A 22,537-nucleotide genomic window follows, 5' to 3' on the forward strand; every position below is an offset into this window, starting at 1 on the left:
GAACAGGGAGTTTATAGCATCCAGAGTTTAGCGCGCGGACAAACACTATTGCGCAATGTCACAAAGCAACAAAAATAGCACATTTGGTGATGGAGTTTTGGTCAAACAAAAAAGTGACAACAAAACATTTTCAATAAATTGCAATGGCGGACCGTACACCACTGACCATGGAAGAGGTAGTTGGTAATATTTGTCTGTTTTACTATATCCCATTGGGAGCAACGTTTATAAGTTTGTAACACCTGTAAAACTTATTAGACTGTATTGAAAAAGAATTCATTCGCAAGTGAATGTTACTGTTAGTCTATGTAAGCTAGGCTAAGGCCTTCTCAGGCTAGGCCTACTGTAACTTGTATGCATAATGTAAGTTAAGCTTCTGTAGCGTAGGCCTTGCTCATGCACATATGTATCATGTGTGTAGGTTTAGCCTACACACAAGTGTTGCATAGTAGCAATTGTATTTACATTATTCTAAGCATGAGTAAGACATAGATGCAACTTTAGGAGTTGCCCGAACACGTAGGTTAATGATACATTACTGTGACTAGTTAGGCTAGGCCTTCATAAAATGATGAATGATACATCATACAGTAGGCCTAGGCCATAGTACTACATAGCTGGTGTTGTCAGAAATGCATCTGACAGTCCAGCATTTCAAATAAATTATGTTAGCAAGCCTAACTTGATATTAATACGTAATTCACACATTAAAATAAAATTTGAACATGCCGATGCTCACAGAGCACACACAGTACACAATTTAGTATTGCACACCACACTCTTTTATTTAAATCAAAAGCAGATGCACAAACAATCTGACATTACATTCTGAATATTTTGAATAAAACTGTATCACACACTACACATAACATCGCAGCATATCCATTAAAATGTTGAATGAAGGTGGCGGGTGGAACTGGAATCTCAGCACTGTTAGAGAGCTCTGGCATCATCTTATAACAGCATCTTCAGCAGGTCACCTGAGAACTTGTTTGTATTCTGTGGCAGGTTATGTTGTATCAGTTAATGATTGTAAATTTAAAATGTAATATTAGATCCAATTGTTTGGCATTGGAAACAGTATCAAGGTATACAAAGTTTTATGAACATTATTTTTTGAAACCCTTTGGGAATGGGAAGTTGTTATCATTGATATATCATAGGTTCACTGTTTTTTCTATTCTTTCCATTTTCTAGGAGGAAGAGGTCTCATTAAATGATGACTTACAATTTCAAGGTATGCTCTATGTTACATGACCTTACAGTTGATTTCAGACTGACCTAAACAATATATGTATTTTGTTTGTTTGAAATTTAAGTATCATGATTATTTTAATAATTTATTGCAATATTACCTATCATATGACTCATCTCCATTTAGCCATGCAAATAATTTCAGAAAAATGTGTAATTGCAAGAATGCTAATTAATGGTAATATTGTACAAGCCACTGTGTGTAAATTTAAAGTTTTGAGACCACCAGAATTTCTGAAGGATTGTCAAATTTTCAAAAATAGATGCAGAAGAATCTTTCTTAGCAAATGTTTTTAGGCTTTCAGTCATTTATATAGCCTGTTTTAAAAGGTTGTCCCTTCTATGGAACCTGAATGCAAAGAATTGATTGACACATACTCAATAGGATTGTTTTATTGTACTATTAAACTTGGAAATGATACAAAATTTCCATAGGAGTTCAGTGTTTTTAAAAACTTTTAAAACAAAGCAAGTAATGCTTTGGACATGGAAACCTTTCAATTTGCCTACAGGAGACACAAACCCAAACATCATCATTGGTCACAGATTTAATGATAATTCATGTGTAAGGTTGAAGACTTAATCAAGTCTAAAGATTACATGAACCACACATGCTTTATTTGTTGTTTTCCTCTAGTGTTTGTAATCTATGTTTACTATAGATATACAATGGAGATAGGTTTTGCAAACTTGTTCTGAATTCAAAATACTGAGGCCGGTTAAGAGACCTAATTATGGCAATTGCTTTCAGGGCCAAAAGTTCCTCATGAAAGGAAAAACAAAGTGAACCTAGGAGGTTTCAAAACCATGTGGGACTACAACATCACAGATTCACAAAGAGGCAGCTCCCAGATACAAAACTTTTAAACTAGAATATCTTTCCCCAAACTGGGCAAGATTTTCATTTTTAATTTGTTGAAGTTGTTAATGTAAGCTTAAGATGATGGTTGGGTTTGTGTCCCACTTTAAGAAACAGGAGCATGATTGCAAAATTTAGCAAATCTGATCTTCTTTGTTTATCCCATAGATTTCAGTGACACAAAATTATTGGATGATGTAGGGGACTCTGAAATGAATGCAGGAGGAGCTAGTGGCATCATGTTGGGAGATGAGGATGAAGATGACACGGAGGTAACTTAAAAAGAAGTTAAAACTGGACTATTTGGACACACCTGGGAGGCTGTCCAGATGAGCAAAAAGTCTGGATAAATCTGGCTTTTTTACTATCTATGTTTGACCATTCATAGTGCAATACAGTGTGTTTTGTGTTAACAGTGTTACAGTCACTATACAGTACTCCAGTAATTTTATATTTTGTGTGATTGTGCCATTTTGTGGAGTTTTTGTATGGAGATGTGCATCAATAGTAGGATGTTGGGTGGGCTCAATGATACAGACGGTGTGTTGGACATGTATCTGTCATACTCCACAGCAATACAAGGTAGGCACTGCTGATATAATGATATGATATAATGATCCCTAATGTTAGACATTGGTTCATCCTTATGAGAAAGATTTTGCAGTGTCAGTTGTAGCTTTCTTTATTGACTGAAATTGACAAATTAATCAGTTAATGCAAAAGTAGTTATGAACTGGTGAGGTCGCACCTCTTTTTTTTTTACCTTAGTGACAAACATAAGAAGCCACACATGGAAACAAGAGAGAGGATTTAAATAGGAGACTATATAATGACAGTTTGTTGAGAATACAGAGGTAATGAATGCTAATTAGTAGCTATGTCAGTATTGAAAGTGTAGGACAACAACCTGTGAGTGGGTGCTGCCAGAAAGGAAGGGGGACGGGTGGGGATGGGGAATTAAATCCAGTTCATCCAAACGTAAAATCTTGCGAAGTACCCACATGCAGTTTGATTCATTGCCAAGCATCAATAATCTATGTTAATGCATCTAGATAAATCACGTGTATGGGAAATCCAATAACTTCCACTAGAATGAGTTTGGAACTGATGTATCACATCCATCTTGTGTTTCCATTCCTAGTTGTTGTCTGGTAAAAAGAAAACGCCACCTTTTTGGAGCTTCGAGTACTACCAACAGTTCTTTGATGTGGATACCTCTCAGGTGGGGAGACGGTTACTGGGGTCCTTTGTGCCGCAGTTTGGCCAGACATACTTGGAATCGCATCTCCGACCTTCACCAGACCTTTATGGTTTGTATACAACTCTACATCTTTCCATTTAAATAAATTAAAAAAGGGGCCTCAGTCTATTGCTGGACAAAACAAACAGGTAGGCATGTATGCCTACCCAGCACTGTGGAATGAATATGTACAGAGTGAAGTAACTGGAGTGAAATGGTGAATAAGAAACGTTGAATCCAGAAAATGGATTTTATTTGTAGTATTAAATAAAAATCTTTTAAGTACATGTAGTAGTACTTAGTTATAAGTAATGTTTAATGAATAAAAGGAAGTATGGTATGGGATATATGTACTGTGTATTAGAGTTCATGGTGGTATCAATTTATCCATATTGTGTGCAAAACCAAAGCTTGATATACTGGCTAAACAGTGTTTATTTGAAGGAATCTTTGGTGAGTGATGTGCACAGAATTTCCATGGTGATGGGTGCCAGCAGGGGGGGGGGGGAGTGGGGGATTTTAAGGTAGAAAATAAGCCTTTCTGGAAGGTCATTTTGGGCCTGGAGGAGTGGTCCTAGTGTTCCCCTTTAACCCTCACAGACAATGGAGGGGTGGAAGAATGAGTTGCCCCCTCCACCCTTAAAGCACACAGCTGCCTTCATTGACAATTGTTTGATAGACTTTCAAGTAGGAATCTGTGACTATTTATTTATTTATATATATTATTTAAGTGCATATCCATCCATGCCAGTGTCCCTTAAAAAATTTAACATAATCCTGTATTCTAAGGGATAAAATGTTTTGGAATTAAGTGGAAAAATCTAGGTCTGGTGACACCTACAGTATGTTTATTGTTTAGTTCTGTAGCATTCATAAACAAGTTATCTTAAATTGTCATAAATTTAATTTAGACTAATTCTGACTTTTCTTGCTGATGGCAATATAGACACTGGCCATACCAACAATAGCCATAGCAAACAAGAATATGTTTTGATGTGGTTTTTTTTTGTATTTCAAATTCAATGAATGTGCTTTATGTGTTTTTCATATTTGATATTGTAATAAATATTGCCATATGGACAGTGGTCATGTGGACATTGACCGTATTGATACTGGCTAGAGTACATGAACAATGATCATAATGTCACTGGTGATATTGTCACCCGAGGCCATAGACAACAAGTGTGTGTTTTATGTGTGTTTCATGTCTCAGCAGTGAATAAGTTTCATTTGTGTTTATCTATGTGTTTTTTATGTCAGAGAATATCATGACCATATTGAAGCTAACCATATCAATACTTGACATATCACTGGCCACAGCAAACAATAAATGTACATACTGTGAAAGAAATTTAACTAAATATTGCTAGCTGTGTTTACAAATAGGAAAATGTAACACACTTATTTTATTTGGTAAGCAGACAATGTTATGAAGATGGGTGTTGGAATCCATCAGTTTCATAAAAAATATGAAAATTTGAATGATATATTCTTTTGTCACAGGCTTGAGTATGCCTTTAATATGAATTCATGATGTAAGGATATTGAAGGGTTTCCCCTCCAAATTATCATCCTCATATTTCTTAATTTTATTTGAATATACATTCTTGTTTTTTTTATTCCAGGCCCGTTCTGGGTGTGTATCACCCTCGTCTTTACTCTAGTCATTAGCGCTGACCTTTCTCTCTACTCTCAAGAATCGTATGAAGAGGCCCATCACAACACACACTTTTCTTGGAGTAAGTTCAGTGTATAGGAGAAAGAAACCCCAATCAGTGCCTGGGAAAATCCCCAAAACACAGCATTGATATGTTTAATAGGAGTATGGCAAGCCAAATGTCTAATACTTCAGGACTTTTATAGTAAAAAAAAAATAACCTGAATTATTGACTGATAAACCTGGCAAATATCTACAAATGATCCAAGTTTTTCTAACCATAATCCATCTTTTCATCTGTAATATCCAGCTTTATTGCTGATGAACATGGGTTCTCAATTGGAAAACCAAGTTGTTAGTAAAAAGAAGTGGGATTATTTGCAAAAAAACTTGTATTAACGGCCGATAAACCTGGATTTATCATATATATGGTCGAAAATCCAAAACTTTTCAACTGATAAAGCTGGAATTTTAAAATAATTGGAATATCGATCAAACGTCCAGGTTTTCTTGCAGATAATCCAGACTTTTCAATCCATAATCCAAATTTTTCGGGCATCTAGACCTTGGTATTCAAACAACCCAGGTTCATCAGTCAATTATCCAGTGTTTAGGACCAAAAACACCCCTTGCATATCTGATCATTGGGCATTTATGATGATTCAGTTGGAAAGTTTTCAGGCTTTCTGACCCCCCCTATTAAAGTCACATGTCTAACTGCCCATTGAAGTATGTTTCCTCCAAATTGAACCCTCTCCTGCCCCTCCCCTACCCCCACCCCACCCCACCACCCTCTGCTCAAAGACCCAGGCATCTTTTCCCCCAAACCACCAAAATTAACATTTACAGTCCTATCTGATTTCTTCATTCATATCTATTTTTATTGCATGTCTATTCTATGTCATGTCTATTTTTATTACATGTTTTTTTGTATTTTGTGTTTTCTCCATAGTAAACAGGGCAGCACTGATGGTCTTTCTCTATACTTGGTTAGTGCCTGTTATACTCTATGCTCAGCTATACTGGAGGGGAGTCCCCACTGGCCAGACATTCATTGAAATGGTCTGTCTCTACGGTTACTCACTAACTCTCTTTGTTCCTGCATCTGTGAGTATACTTAGATCTCTCCCTATGTAACAATAAATCTCCCCCTATGTAACAAGAGATCCCTCCCTATGTAACAATCAATCTCCCCTATGTTACAAATCTCTCCCTATGTAACAATAGATCTCTCCCTATGTATCAATAAATCTCCCCTATATACAATAGATCTTTCCCTAGGTATGTAACAATAGATCTCTCCCTGTGTAACAATAGATCTCGCCCTATGTAACAATAGATCTCTTCCTATTTAACAATAAATCTCCCCTATATACAATAGATCTCTCCCTAGGTATGTAACAATAGATCTCTCCCTGTGTAACAATAGATCTCGCCCTATGTAACAATAGATCTCTTCCTATTTAACAATAAATCTCCCCTATGTACAATAGATCTCTCCCTAGGTATGTAACAATAGATCTCTTCCTGTGTAACAATAGATCTCGCCCTATGTAACAATAGATCTCTTCCTATTTAACAATAAATCTCCCCTATATACAATAGATCTCTCCCTAGGTATGTAACAATAGATCTCTCCCTGTGTAACAATAGATCTCGCCCTATGTAACAATAGATCTCTTCCTATTTTACAATAAATTTCCTCTATGTACAATAGATCTCTCCCTAGGTATGTAACAATAGATCTCTCCCTGTGTAACAATAGATCTCGCCCTATTTAACAATAGATCTCATTAACGGGACATTCCGATAAACGAAGACGATTGCGGCAAAAGAGATTGTGAATGTATCTTGTAATAAAACAACAGAGTACTTACATGTTGTGCTCTCTGCCATTGAGCAAGAAAATGTTTTTTTTTATGTGAAATCATACATGCTTTCATTCATAATCAGAATAAACATTTCTTTTCGTAATTTTGATCTATACAGAAAAGTATTTGTTGGAACTCAATCTCAAATCAGTGCTGCTACATATCTATACATACAGATCTACATGTCTACACATACATCTACATATCTACACATACATACACATACATACCCATAACTGTAGACATGTATGTGTTCATCAAATTCATTGCAAAAAGGAATTTGAGGAGTAACCTATCAACGATAATTTAATCTTATGAAGAAATGTATTAGTGCAATTATCCCTCTGCATGTTAAATTGTTAAATTGAAAGTTTCTTTATACTTACTAACCGTGCTCTACAATATATGAAAGAAAAATCTTCTCTCGCAGTAAAAGAGAGGTGAGAGTATTTAAAATTTTTCTCCCACTTGCAACAGCTTTGTAGGAGTTTTTTTGGAAGGGTTGGGGAGTTTGTATAGTATAGTAAAATGGCAAACATTGTTAACTTCAATCAACAGCATCAACATTTTGATCTTGATATGTGGCCTGCTGAGATCGCTCCAAAACAGCACTCATGGCCACCAAAACTTAGGAAATGAGCGTGGAACTTGAGGCAATTGCAATGGTTTTCACTGAAGTGCAACCTGCTCCTGATAGCAGTTGTTTCGAGAAGGCCTGTTACATAATTAAGGTCAACGATGTCCTTGTATTTCAAAAGCTGTTGATGTCTTCGTTTTTCTCTCCTCAGCTGCTGTGCATTATTGGTGATGATTACGTCCGAGGGATTATCGTGCTCGTAACTTGTGGACTCGCTGGTTACGTCCTCTTGACGTCCTTGTGGAAGGGTTTAGAAAAAGACAATAACAAAATTGGGCTCATCACACTGGTATGCCTAGCCCTGTTGCACATTGCATTTGCATTTGCGTTTTTGGTAAGTGTACTCTTACTGTGTCTATAAATTACATATTGGATTTCCACCAGTGCTATGTTTGTGTTAGACGCAATGAAACCCTGCCATCTGGGAGGTCGTAGGTTTGACCCCTAGCCTGCCAGAGTTTGGTGTGGTTTTCACCGAGACGAAATCCACGGTTTTCCTACTTGAAACAGTCTGCCGAATTTTACGAAAAACCACCAAATTAGCCGAATCTTTAAATTAGATATCCTCCAATGATCCACAATTGTCTAGTTCAGTTTTACTTTATTAACTTTTTCTTCAACTTGCACCCCTAGGCAGTTATAAAAGCTTTCATAACCATTTACCAGCTGTGGATGAATACTTTGTGCATTATGCATGGGGGTGGGGGGGGGGTCCGGTGGTTTGCTAATTCAGGTGGCAGAGAAAGGAGGAGTTAAGACTTATTTACAGATGTTACAGTAGTTACAGATCTGTATGATTTATTTCAATCTGTTTTTGAAAAATGACTACTTTTACAGCTACTGCGAGGTCTGATGTTACTCTTGAAGTTCATTGATATGTAAACATTTGACAATTTTGGACAAATCTCGCTGGACTACTTGTGGTGGAACCACAAATATTATATTGAAACAATCAAGTGAATTATATCATATGGGAATGCTGTTCCTAGAACCACTACTGATTATACTTGTGATGGAGAGAGTTGCAGTGCGCTCATCTCTGTGGCTGCTGTACGTTAGCTGAAAAACGGTATCATTGGAAGTTACATAATATAAATATATGTGTGATCCATTCTCACACAGTGTCCTGGGTACTGTGACTTCTGACGACCACTCAATTAAATTTATATTCTGAAGGTTGGAGAGGATTGCTTGGAGGTTTCCTGCACCCTTTTGTCAAAACCCCAAATCCTGTTAATAGCACTTGTATGGCATAGATATTAATTTTTTCCAAATTTTGTGTTGATCTGGTGAATGTATGTTTGGCAACAGTACAGGGAGTGATTTCATCATGGCAATTGAGTTGAAAATTCTTTTTAGTATTTTTCTATAATATTTAACTAAATTTATCCATAAAAGGAAGAAGTACATTTCTGCCAAATAGTTGCATGACAGCATAAATACAGATATATGTCATAATGACATCACAGACCACCTACAGTAATGTGACATACTCCCTGGAAGTATCGAAGCTCTAAGCCATTCCAAAGTAGGTTACTTGGCAAATTATGGGCACATTACTGAGTTCACTGGTTTAAATCTAGTCAAACAAATATTTTTTTTTTTACAGCAACTGTTCAAAATTTCGATTCAACATTGACTAAATTTAAGAAAAAGTTTTTTTGCTACTTGAAAGTAGGGAGTTTTCACATGTTCATTGCCATGGTTATCGACGTCTTTGAAAATCCATCGTTAAAGAGCAAATTGTGATCTTCTTGATATGTAGAGTAGTTTTGATATATCATTTTCACATTCTCTTTCAGATGTTTTATATTAGCTTTGCTGATGTTGATACACCTGCAGCAACCAAACCTTCACCCAATGATTCAAAAGTTCCTGCTGTATTAAAACTGTGAGAGAATAAGCCAATGAGAGAATGTATCCTGCTGTATTTGAAATGAAACATGGTATCAGGGCAGTTATCTTGTAGAATGATACCATGTTGAACAATATATGACAGATATTACAACAAGTATCATTTGTAATTATGATAACAGATATCATGTGAAGTGATAATACGTTTCATGGAAAAGTAATGGTGTATCCAAAAGGTTGTTATTACAGGTATCATTGGATATGACAACAAGTATCATTTGGAATTATGATAACTGATATCATAGGAAATGATATTAAGTTTAATGGAAAAACAATGGTGTATCCAAAAAGATGTCATTAAAGGTATCATTGGATAGGATAACAAGTATCATTTAGAATTATGGTAACAGATATCATATGAAATGATATTAAGTTTCATGGAAGAGTAATGGTGTTTCCAGAGAGAAATTTGGACAGGTATCATTGGATAATGCAAAAGTATTATTTGGAATGGTCAAGTTGGGTAGCATACAGGTGGCAGTGTGTAGCGGACTGTTTGCTCTAACCAAAGTTTAGTAATGTGAAGGTGGAGTTTCATGTATACATTGTTTCTTCATTAACTGATTTGTCATACCTAAATTTGTGTTGCAGGTAGATCCAACCGATATGTAATAATAGGATGGGGAAATTCCCCAGACTCATTTAGATTACCAACTCTTCCAGTTGTAGCCATGGTACCCAAATTTTACTGTAACTTGTAGCTACACACAAAATGTTCCAAAAACGTGCCATCCTGTGTACTCACATTTACTGTTCTTACATTAGCTTTGTGAAAAAAACAGTTTTATTTCTCGCAAATTCATCCCGTCTTGAGTAGTTAATAGGACTTAATTAAGCTAATTAGTAAAGAGTAAGCCATTTTCTTCGTCGGAAATGATTCATATTCTTAGATTATCATCCACAGAATCACTAGTATGAATTTGAGAGGGATCTATACCATATCACATGTAATTTAAAGTGATATTGTGTGTTTTAACTATCTTGGTATTATCGAGTTTTGTTTATGAAAGTACTTTTTTGCCTTGATTTGGCCTCCTTTTCCATTTTTACTCTGTCCATTTGGTGCTGTTATGAAAAATTGCCAGAAATTAGAAACCAATTTCACTAACAGCTTTCGAGGTTGATTTGAAATCAATGCTATTCAACACTCATATCTCAACAGCGATTTATCATCAACTTACCATAGTCACATATTACTTGAACTAAAAATGTAAAAGTCGAAAATCTTGAAATTTTCCAAGTTTGCTTCCAAGGTGTGCTTAAAACTGCATCTGAAAATGTCTCTGGGAGACTTGATGTTTGCGGATGGGACCTCACATTCATTAATCACTTCCGCACTTGCCTACATGAGTTTCTCAGCCGGCCTAACAATAGAGGTGCTCGGGTTAGTTGTTTGGGGATTATTAATATTAAAATCCATAACTCATAGTAAATTCTGAAATTGAGGGGGAAAAAATAAGAAAAATTTGTTTTTCTACATCTCAAAGTTTCCCAATCGATGTCAGTGTTTCTCCTGATGAGTTATTGGAAAGAAAAGCCAAAGTAAAACATTTGGTAGCATGTGACCAATTATCATATAATTTATTATATTTCTGGAAACGTATATTTTTCTCGTCTTTTTCATTCGTGGGTATATTTTCATTGTGATCTGATTTGGAAATGAAGTGTTAAAGGACATCATGGGCCAATAGAATTTTTCTTTTGACAATGAAACGTGGTTGCGTGTGGTTATTATTTTAGGTTTTGGTTTGTACCGGATAGGACAGTTGTCAACTGGGTATGAAGGTATTTGATATATGTGCATATATAAACATATATATATGTATTATGTGTTCACCATATTTATTGTTTTCAATTTGAAATTATTGTTTAAAATTAAATGATAATTGATTTCTTTACTGTGTTGCATACGTTTCATTCTTTCGTGTGTGTGTGTGCTTGTTCAGCAAAAGTAGCTACATTTGTTGACGTTATAGCTTTTTATGAAATGTTCTTAAATGTATTTCATTGCTTCAGTCTTGCAATTCGAACAAGATGGCCATCCATGGAGTTGCAGATCTCATCTCATCTATGATGGAATGGATACATTGACCTTTGACCTCGACCCTTGATAACGACATAAGTACTATTTTTTTTAAATTTGTCACATTATTCTCTACATATCTTGTGGTTTAATGGTTCTTCCCAACATACTGACAAGCAGAAAATGTGCAAGTGTGCAATCTGAACATTATAGGCACGTATTTTAGGAATGGCGTGCAAACAGAACAAAAGGTTTAAGTTAACCACTCTTTACTTACATTCACGATCGCGGATGGGATGACCATGCGTTTGTTTTTGATGTTACTAGTTTGAAGAAGATCCTGCTAGGACCGAAACGTCAGGCCAACTTACTTTTATACATTCTATTACACAGGCTCTCTAGTGGATAAGCAGTTTGCTAACAGTTTCATTTTATTTTAGTTTGATTAGAGTAACAATAAAAGTAGAGGGATCCTAAGATTAACCTGCGTGAAGAGTGTAGCGGTCTAATATGAAACTACGATGCAAACATATATGTATTACGTCTTATATAGGCATATCAGTTACATTGTTAGCCCCAATGTTTTAACTAAGAATAGGCCTACTGAGGCACAGTCCCCTACACGACCCACCCACTCAGCTCACCCCAGCCCCCAGTAGTTCCCTTGTTGGCATGTTGTTAAGTTTAATGGCATTTTCTATCGCCTCAGGGATTCGTTCACTCCCTCTGTAGCTATTCAGCTTTACTATTCACTGGTTTGTTCTAAGATATCTTACGGTGCTGAAATTTATGGCATGGCTAAAACTACCATACTTAAGCCTTTACAAATCCTCCAAAATAGAATGTTAAAAACCATTACTTTTCAACATCGACGTTATCCTACCAGTACTTTGCACAAAGACCTTGGTATTCTTAAGGTCAGCGACATTCATGTTCTCAAGATGTGTTCTTTTATTTATAAGTATATCAACAATATTCTCCCCGTGTCTTTAGTGATATTGTTAATCCCTGTAATTCCGCGTATATTCGTAACAGTACGAGGAATAATACCCATTTTTCTGTTAGCAGACATCACTCGAAACACGGTCAATTACTCTTGAACAACTACTGCTATAAAACCTGGAAAGTGCTTCCAAATGATATTAAAACTGTTAAATCTTATGTAACGTTTAAGCGAAAACTTAAAGCCCACCTAATTGAAAACTACGCTGACTGAGTATTGATTATCTCATGTTTATTTATCTCTACTCTTAATTGTTACCTTCATTCATTGTTTTTTGTTATTTTTGGTCGCTAGCTCGATAAACTATTGTTTTCTAGTGTCCTGTTTATACTATACCACTTTGTTCTATTGTTCTTATGTATAGACGAAATAAATGAAATTAAAATGAAAATGTAAAGCAAATAATGACAACACAAACCTAACAATTTACACCTGAATTCCCAATATGGCACCCCAGAACATAGAGGGTACAGCTACCATCAGACTGCCCTGCGTGCTTTTATATCTTCAATTACCTGTGTAAAACCAGGGGCGTATCCAGGATTTTCCAATAGGGGGGGCGCCAGGCATGAATGATCGCCGTCCTGGGGGATGGGTCTAAGGGGAGGGGTGTACAATTTTTGCTTTCAAAGAAGGGCTGAAATGCAAAATGGTGTCATATGCACGGGCGGCGATCCGTACTTCCGAGTGGGGGGGGGGGGGATATGACCTTGTTGACTATCTAAGCGTAGCGCCACCATGGGTTGGCGCGAAGCGTACAAGAAAATTTTGGGATTAACAAACCCTCTAGATGGCCGGAAACGGCACTTCCCGAGGTTTTCAAGCGGCATATACCCAACTTTAAAATAGGGATGTCATGTCCGAAATATCTCATAATCAGGATCCAAAATACTTTTTTTTTTAATTTCGGGTGTTATTTTGGGAAAATTGCCCCTGTCAATCTTGTTTCAGGCGCAACGTTAGAATGTTCGAGAGCCCTGTTATATTATTCGATGAAGAAAATGGCCTCATGCAGGCTATTATAGGCCTATACACATGCAATACACAATTACACATAGTTACATTCCTAGGTACCGATTGCTAGGGCATCCAGGTGAAACGTGTATTAAACATTACCCTGGTTACATGAGATTCTCAGCTGTTCGAGGGAACATGTACGTGTGTAGACCTACTATAGGGCCTATATGAATACTATGAGGGTGCATATATGTACTATATCAATACCGTGAGCGCAATAATACATTTTGTTGTTATAGGGCCAATGAAGCCTACAGTCAACTATTTTTGCTTTATAAAGACGCTTTATTTGAAAAGATCGCACTGCGTTTATGGTAGGCGAGAAATGAAGCTATAAGAAAGAGCCGTACATTAACGAAGATGCATAAATGTAGGCATGAAAATATTCTTATCCCTGGCATTTGGTGGGGGGGGGGGGATATGGTGCATTACATCCCCTCCACCCATTTTCATGGGGGGATATATCCCCCTCCACCCCTGGACCCCATCAGTGGCACTAAGGCGGGCCCCTGGAACCTACCCGATAAAGGCTTGCTTCAAGGCGCTAGCGGTGTGCGCTAAGCGGACACTTCCTTAGTTGATCCATGTTTAGTCATTTACATTCCCCACTTTTCAATTGGGATTAACGCCCCTGCTCATACTACTGGTAAACTAATGCACATCATGATGCTAGGCCTAGTCATTGGCCTACAACATGTTATGATGGTTAGGCCTACTACGTCTCGGAAACATTACTTTTGTTCTAGAAGAATTTGTGCAAATTTTCACACATAAGAAAAGGAGCATAAACGAGCTTATGGTGTGTTGGTGGACATCAATTGTCAACAGAGGATGTTAAATAGGAACATAATCTAAGCATTCTGGTGAGATTTGCTTTCAATTCCTATGTACCGTTTTTGAGATATTGACCATCACATCACACCTGTTTGCTTCTAGTTCACATGTGGTATAGAATATTAGATCTATAACTTCAACTGTGAATATGGCCAAAACGGTACATAGGAACCAAAGTCTCTGGTACATCGGAACAAGAGTGAAAGATATAGACTAGAGATTGTACATATATATTCATTTGCCTTGATCGTTTATTTCCATTTCATTTAACAGGATTCACAAATGATTTCGAGTTGGTAAGCGGTCATGTTTGATCTCTAGAGGCAGCAAATATACCCGTACCAAACATAAATTTAGCATTGTTCGATACAGGTTACAAAGGCCTTTAGTGGAATGACGACCTTCCTTACTGGTTTCGAGCCTCTGGACATATATACAATCATTGTCCATGGCCTAGTTGGTTAGGCTGCTCGCATATAAAGCGGGAGGTCAGGGTTCGATTGTCATGTTTTCTTGCTATTATGCTGTGTTGTGGCAAACTCACTTTTTGTCAAATCAAGTGACAAGTTATTTCTTTGCCAAGTTATGTAAAGTCACAAGTCATTTTATTTCCATCAACTCATAGTCAAGTCAAACATTCACACTGGCGGATCCAGGGCCGTTGTTTGGGAGGGGCCAAAGTGGCATTAGAGTGATATGGGGGAGGGGTCTAAGGGGAGGGGGTGCCCCCCTCCCCTTTGGAAAATTTTCTATTGCTGAATGCCCTCAGATGCAATTTGGTGCGACAAAAGTGTACAATGGTGATGTTAATTTACTTCTAAAAAAAATGTTTTCCAGGTGTAATTTTCTAAAATATTTATAAAACAAAGTTGGGATCATCTTTCTCAAGAAATTTTATTTCTCATAGGTTATAAATTTCTTACAACCAGCCTGTAACTGCAAAATGGTGTTAAACTGTAAATCCTCATGCTCATACATTTACATAGCTCCCAACTCTTGAGAAGGCAAATGCTGGTCCATGCCACGAATCGCCGTCCTGGGGGAGGGGTATAAGGGAAGGGGGTGTCCCCCTCCCCTTTTGATTTTTTTTGGAATCCTGGTGATGCCTACATGTAAAATGGTGGCACTTAGAAAGGCTTTTGTCACCCAAAATTTTCTGAGAAATATGCATTTTTTTTGTGTGTAACATCAATAAATTGAATAGTAGGTGATAATTCATTCTTTCCCGTGGCATGAAAATGTTCGCTGCTCGCCCCAATGAAAAGAATTATAGGCTAATTTGAGGTTCAAATGATGCTGTAAAGGAGGTTTTATACTCTATTATGCTAAATGCTAAAGAAATGATGGTTGCTAAGTCAAAATTTGATGCAAATTTTTTTATGTATACTTGACAATTACAATGCGGTTTTTTCGGACGCTTGTGCGGGTCAGCGGGTTTGGGTGTTAGAATGCGGGTCTAATTCCCGCGAATTGCGGGTCAGTTGGGAGCTCTGCATTTAATTTTAAACCAGAAAACGAAATGGTTTAGACTAGTCTACCACTGCTATTCCTCTCGATTTTTTTAATTTCCAATCATATGATTTAGCGGATGTTCGGAAACACTTTTTGGCTCACCTTTGGGGGAGGGGCATGGCCCCAAGGGCGGCGGAACCGGGGGGGGGGGCACAGGGGGCACGTGCCCCCCACTTTTCCTCAGGGTTAAAAATGTGCCCTTTTTCTACATAAAAATTGAGGTGTCTCAAGTTAGCAAGAGGCCAGGGAACCAGAATGAACACTCGGGAAGGGCCGTTTCCGGCCATCTGAGGGGTTTGTAAAACCAAGATTGTTCTTGTACGCTCCGCGCCAACCGATGGTGGCGCTCCGCTCAGATAGTCATGCATACAACTTTGCAAATCCTGGCTACGCCCCTGACTTTTAATGAATTTATGTGGGTCAAACTCAAAGCTGTTTCGAATGGAAACAATTTGTTAAGATATTAACAAGAAATAAACTCTAATTCGGAAGATTCCTACATTAGCAACTAGCATGATTTCACCTCATTTGTCTCAATAGAAAACTTGTTCCTTGTTTCCCAATTTGCACATTGGATATTGCAGTGCTAGTATGCATATTTTCCTTGAGGGGGGGGGGGGGGGCGTTGATGGAGTGATGTGTATACGCAAATAAGATAATACAATAAGAGTTATAAAGGGTACTAAATATCAGGCTACATCAGTCCAATCGAATTTCTGCAAAGTGCCCTTTGATGTCGGTGCCCCCCCAGATTAAAAGTGCTTCCGCCGCCCTTGCATGGCCCCCCATGCCCCCCCCCCCTTTGGATCCGCCAGCGAACTTTCTTCAAATCTAGTTAAGTCATGTTATCTGCCAGTCAAGTCAAGTTAAGTCAATTAAATCACGAATCATTTATCGCCCAGGCAATAACACTGTTCCGTAGGTGTATGTATGTATGTATAGGACTAATATATGTATATATATATATATATATATATATATAAATTACCATCAGACAAGCAGTAAGTTGGTTATACTCTCGTCCAAACTGTAGAAGCTAGGGTATCCTAAGCTGTTAATATTAACACCAACATTTTTGAAGAGAATTGTGGAGAAATGCACCATTCAGATAAATAACAACCAGTAATTCTACAAGTCAATCTGATAATAATTGAATTACATTGCATCAGAACAGAACCTAACAGCTAGGAATGTGAACTTTCGTTTTCCATTGATTGATTCAAAGTTACAACAAAAACATTGGTAAATATGGATTATGTTTCAAACAAATCATTTGTGCTGATTCTATAACCCTTGTTATCGGTTTTTCGACTCAGAGGTAAAACCATCATACATTTAATAATTGATTATTTCTTTATAAATGTTATATTAATAAATAATCATAGAGAAAATGCTCAATTAATTAACTGTGAAACGAACTTACGTAAAGTTTCTTGTGAACATGCAGAAATGCTAGAATCGGGTTGCATGAACATTTGAACATTCGGGAAACATTGGCGATATAAGTTAACGTTTTCAGTTATAAACTATGTAAACAACGTACATTTTCATTACTAACTTCATGTTGGAACAAGATGCGCTGGAAGTGAGTTGCCCAAGACTGCCTGTCAGCCATGTTATCAATAGCAGTTTTGTGAATAGTATGATTGCCGTTGTTATATCCTTTACACTTTTAATTCTTAGAACTGACGATTCACTCTTTCAAAATTGTTGTTTGCGAAGCCGTAGAAATCCTTTCTATTGAAAAACGTCCGATAAACTTGGATTCATTAAGACTTTGACCTATATAAGCCATGTTATCAATATCAGTTTTGTGAATAGCATGATTTCCGTTGTTCGTTGTTATCCTTTACAATTTGATTCTTAGAACTGGTAATTCACTCTTTCACAAAGTTTTTCTGTTTGCGTTGCCATGGAATTCCTTTCCATTGAAAAACGTTCGATAAACTTGGATTCATTACGAATTTGACCTTGATTTAAGCATGCAGTTACCGTACGGTGTATACCTCACTTTGATCTATTTAGTTCACTATTCATTTCATATCTCGTAAAATTGTAAACATCACTATCAATTTCATATCTTTCTTTCACGGGATTTCCGCGTGCTTCAGATTATCGTTAAACCCTGCGGACGATTCCTTCTATCATTGAACTTGCTACAAGTCTTCGTCGTTAGGTACCTATAGGTACCGACAGTTCTTCAATCCATCAAAGCGACATATATCCGTGATCTTCTTATTCGTTACGGCTGATTACATTTTGTGTCTTCTACATCAATCTGATCTTTCCAGCCATGTAATATCAGCCTGCTTCAGATTTCGTTAAAGCCCAGCAGACTATTCTTTCTATTATTGAACTTACTACAAGTCTTAGTCCTTAGATACCGACAGTTCTTCAGTTCATCAAAGCTACATATCTCCGTTAAATCTTCTTCATCACATTTGATGGCATTTAGTGTCTGGTTGATCAATCGGAGAGAATCTCTCCGTTCTCGGTGCATAAGTTTACACTCACCGGAGCCTACGGACAGCAATGTGCTGGATTTGCTGCTTACCCCTGGAGCCTGGGAGGATGCACACGCCACGGACATGAGTCTGCAGTTGAAAGATGATGACAAAAAACGTTTACATTTCAATTAAAGACACTTTGATGCTCAGGTGTTCGCCAAGGCCGCTTCCCTCATAGAAAAGCGCTAGACATCGCTTCACAGTTTAATGTAATGATACAATGCGGCCCGATGCGATGCGACGCGGTGAGTTGCAATACGCTTAAAATATGACACAGGTACAATTATGATATTATATGATGTGATGTGATTGGACGTGGTATGGTGTGGTATTATATGGTATATGACAGGGGAAAATGAAAAGGGTTATATATGTAATGTTGCGTGCGCTATTCGGCCGCTTGTCGTCACAGTTTTACCCCCTTTCTGCTGGATTATGAAGGGATATCCTCACAAATAGACTGAACAGGCTGTACTAAGTTTCACCTGTAAAATATTGGTCTCTGTTACCAAACCACGGAAGGCATTGAACAACATAATTATATGCTGCACTTTTGTGTTAAGGGACCAATTTTACTGATTAACGGGTACTCACCTTTACCAGTTTAAACTGGTAAAGCAATGAGAACTAGCTGGCTACGGTCGCGTATCATTTGGCTCCTAAATCGGCAGCGTTTGAACGGGGAAGTCTAATGACAACTACACACATATATAACACGCAGGCTACTGATGTGTAATTGAGTATCTGAGTAGATACCTTTACATTCAGTCTTCGATATTTAAATACACACAGCATAACGTTCTTCTTTACATACGTTCTGTTACTTCTATGATTGTTAGTGACATCAAGTTTACCCTGGATCCTTTGGTATTTGTTTTCGTTGAGTTTTTTACTAACTCAGCCTACTGTATTTTGTAAGTTACATTTGCAACAATCTGACCATACTAGTACCACACGGAACCGTAAAATGCAAGATATGGTAGCTAGAAAAGTTTGTTGCTCCCACGCATGGGAACTTGCAAAAATCGTACATCATCTGAAATGAATGTTTTCATACAGTGTTAGTTACAGTGAAGTGATATCGAGCTACAGTTGAGTTGGAATTAAATGTGACCATGACGGCGTCGACGGTCTTCCACTCCTATAGATCTGTTACAAAAACGAATATTCATTAAGGGTGCGATCTTACCTTGTCACCTGACCAACCGTCTTGAGACTTATTCCTGTTTTAACTCGTCTCCAGTACGGCAGAGTTTTTGGTTGACCCTCACTGGTCGCATTGCTACTATTAGCCGAACCGCTCTCCGATTTTAACAAGCATCTCATGGGAGGGGTCACTGCAACCTCATGCGCATGAACTTCAGTTCTTTCTTTGGATTTCTCAGAGGCCTTCTCAGATTCAACTATGTTTTCTATTTCCTTCTTTTTGACTAATCGACGAAACCGACGACCAGGCAGCTTTGATTTGACGAGGGTGTTAACCGTCCTATCGAAACTACTAGAACAATCAGAAGGTGACGACGACGACGGTATATCCTTAGTAATGTACGTCAAGCCTTCCTGTTCATCTTCAGTAATGACGTCAGCTTGCATTGACTCTCGACCCGTTTTAATTGGGTCGAGTAATGAGTTCAATTTTGGAAGCGTGCCCATGTTTATTAATGCTGAGGTAAGAGAGGACCTTCTAACCATCAAGTCTCCGGGGTCGAGTGGAGAAGATCGCCTTCTGGTATGCAAGTCAAAAAGTGCCTGCTGAAATACGGATGAAGTTGGTGGAAGTTTAGGCCTAACGTCAGGAGTGACATCATCAGCGGGTTCGGCCAAATCGTTTTCGCCTGACACTTGCTCGTTGTGGTCGTCGCTGTGGTAATTCGAGCCAGGCGATATTGGTGGCAGGACACCAGTGAGGTTCTCCATACCTAGTAACATTGTCGTAGAGTTGCTGCTTAGCTGATTGACTGTTTCTTTTCCTGATATGTTCAAGTTGTTGAATTCATTTCGCTTTCGATGTAAGTCAGGTCTTGCGGGGCTACGGGCTCGTCTTAGGCCCACTGGTGACAGCGGGGGTCTATTCCCTTCCCTATCAACACTTAGAAATGCGCTGGTTCCTTTTGTATACTTCTGTGTCTCTATACTCGGAAGATAGATCCCCCGTGTATTCCCTCCCGACCTGTTCGGTGACACTGATTTAAAGTTGGTTTTCAAAGGAATTTCCTTGTTATCTTGCAAACTTGAAACCGCGGAGTTATATATGTCATCTGGTTCCATGTTGAGGTCTCTGTTTTTTACTACTGAAATCAGTGGCATGTTAACTATAGCCTTTACATACAAAGTTCAAAACACTGATAATTATAATACTGTATTTTCGAAATGTTTTGACGAGTTTCGTAGTAGCTTGGGTCCACTACAATATACAGTACGATGGCATAAGTATGTACAGTTCCTATGACATAATAATTATAATAATTCCCCTTCATGTGCGGAACTATCCGGAGTTATAGAACAGACATTCAAGTTGTACTGTATCGGGAACGGCTAACCAAATAACCATTTTAAAATCAATTTAAAGTTAATATGACACGAATATGTGTTCATGCGATGTAAATTTACGACGCTATTCGGTGAGACGATCTATTCACCACGATTGGAAAGCCTTGTTATAGTATCAATATAAGATTAACAAATGTTCAAACAATAGGTTCAATTCCAAGACAGTTTAAAACAACGAGTCCTTCATGTTCCGCAGATTACGTAAATAGTCTTGTTCCAATACGAACAAATAGCTTCTTTCATCCCCGACTTAAGTATTCGAACAACAAAAATGATCTCTCTCTCCACCTCTCTCCCTCTATAGCTTCTACATATGTTGTTTTGATTGTACGTATAGAGCAGTTGGAATTAGCAATTAACAGGGCTGAGTATACTTGTAACCCCTACTTTGTATAGCCTACTTTCAATACTGAATAGTTCTTGTTTGGTAACCTATAACAAATAGTTTATCGATTATCATTGGCACCCAACGAGTGAAAAGCATTTTCTTTTTTTGTTAACCAAAAGGATTTATGCAGAAAATCCCTGGACGTATAACTCAGTCACGACTGAGAAATGGGTCTATCGATCTGAAGTTCGTATTATCACAGGGTCCCATCGCCGGAGCATATAAACCAGGCGCGTATCCAGGATTTTCTAACCCGGGGGGCGCGAATTACTATCTAAGCGGAGCGCCACCATTGGTTGGCGCGGAGCGTACAAGAAAATTTTTGGTTTTGATACCCCCCAGATCACCGGAAATGGCACTTCTCGGGCTTGAAAATGAGCAACCAGATGTACACTTTTGCCTGAGAACCAAGTATTTCCCAAAAGTTTTATTTCCATCCATAACCTTTTTGAAGATTGTCACCAGTCACACATCATGTTGGACCTCATTGCATGTCCTATGGATCATTGCTTTTGTAGGTGATTCTACATCACGGCCCACAATATCCGAAAGCCCCACTTTTGAAGGTTTTAAGCCCATTATTTGTTGAGCATTTGAAAATTGAGATTTCTCGTGAATAAAATCACTTGAAAACATACCCATAATGTTGCAGAAAATTCAATCTATGGATAACCAATATAGAAAAACCTCCTTGAACCCCTAACAGACAGGTGAAAATTGCACGAGTAGAGGAAAGTATGATGAATAATGTTGGTGAGGAAATTTTGGAAAATTCTGACACAGTTAATTTATTGGTGTAGAAATATTGCAACCTCTTATAATGGCTATTGGTTGAAGGAACAGAAAAATAGCAGATATTTCCGATATCAGGTATATCGAAACCGAACACTACACACATAGGCGTAGGTCCCGTAGGAGGCGGGGGCTGCAGCCCCCCCCCCCCGCAACCCAATTTTTTCCCATTTTTTTCGGACACCTACTGAAAGAAAAATAAATAGCAATGAATAGCTTAAAAATGATCTCCGTGGTAATTAAAATAAAGTTGTAAGCTTGGCCGACATTACTACTGTAAAAGAGAGTTTTGACATAAATGGATCTGTATGCTTTTTCTCCATCTACATAAGATATTTGGTTGTTTACATTAGCATTTGGCGGTATACTGTGCAACTTTGACGGACCGTGCGGTACACGATGCCATGCGTTGTAATGACCGATGTTCGCTTATATGATATTGGCATCGATATGTTGAACGCGCGTTTTGGCTTTTTTTT

At 37.9% G+C, this 22,537-nt stretch overlaps 2 protein-coding genes across 2 annotated transcripts; one reads left to right on the forward strand and one right to left on the reverse strand.

Moving 5' to 3' along the window:
• Window positions 1–57: 57 nt before the first annotated feature.
• LOC139978481 (protein YIPF1-like) lies at window positions 58–11,330 on the forward strand. The gene is made up of 8 exons (XM_071988753.1): window positions 58–176; window positions 1,198–1,237; window positions 2,282–2,385; window positions 3,255–3,423; window positions 4,979–5,092; window positions 5,963–6,117; window positions 7,670–7,852; window positions 9,321–11,330. The coding sequence occupies exons 1-8, from the start codon at window positions 144–146 to the stop codon at window positions 9,411–9,413; spliced, it is 891 nt and encodes a 296-aa protein (XP_071844854.1). The 5' UTR covers window positions 58–143; the 3' UTR covers window positions 9,414–11,330.
• A 6,515-nt stretch (window positions 11,331–17,845) lies between these two features.
• Window positions 17,846–21,195, reverse strand: LOC139978358 (uncharacterized). Its single transcript, XM_071988499.1, has 2 exons — window positions 19,518–21,195; window positions 17,846–18,415 (listed from the first exon to the last, which is right to left on the reverse strand). The coding sequence occupies exons 1-2, from the start codon at window positions 20,633–20,635 to the stop codon at window positions 18,133–18,135; spliced, it is 1,401 nt and encodes a 466-aa protein (XP_071844600.1). The 5' UTR covers window positions 20,636–21,195; the 3' UTR covers window positions 17,846–18,132.
• Between the last annotated feature and the right edge of the window lie 1,342 nt (window positions 21,196–22,537).

Source organism: Apostichopus japonicus, chromosome 2 (genome assembly GCF_037975245.1).
Source record: "Apostichopus japonicus isolate 1M-3 chromosome 2, ASM3797524v1, whole genome shotgun sequence".
Classification (NCBI taxonomy): domain Eukaryota; kingdom Metazoa; phylum Echinodermata; class Holothuroidea; order Aspidochirotida; family Stichopodidae; genus Apostichopus; species Apostichopus japonicus.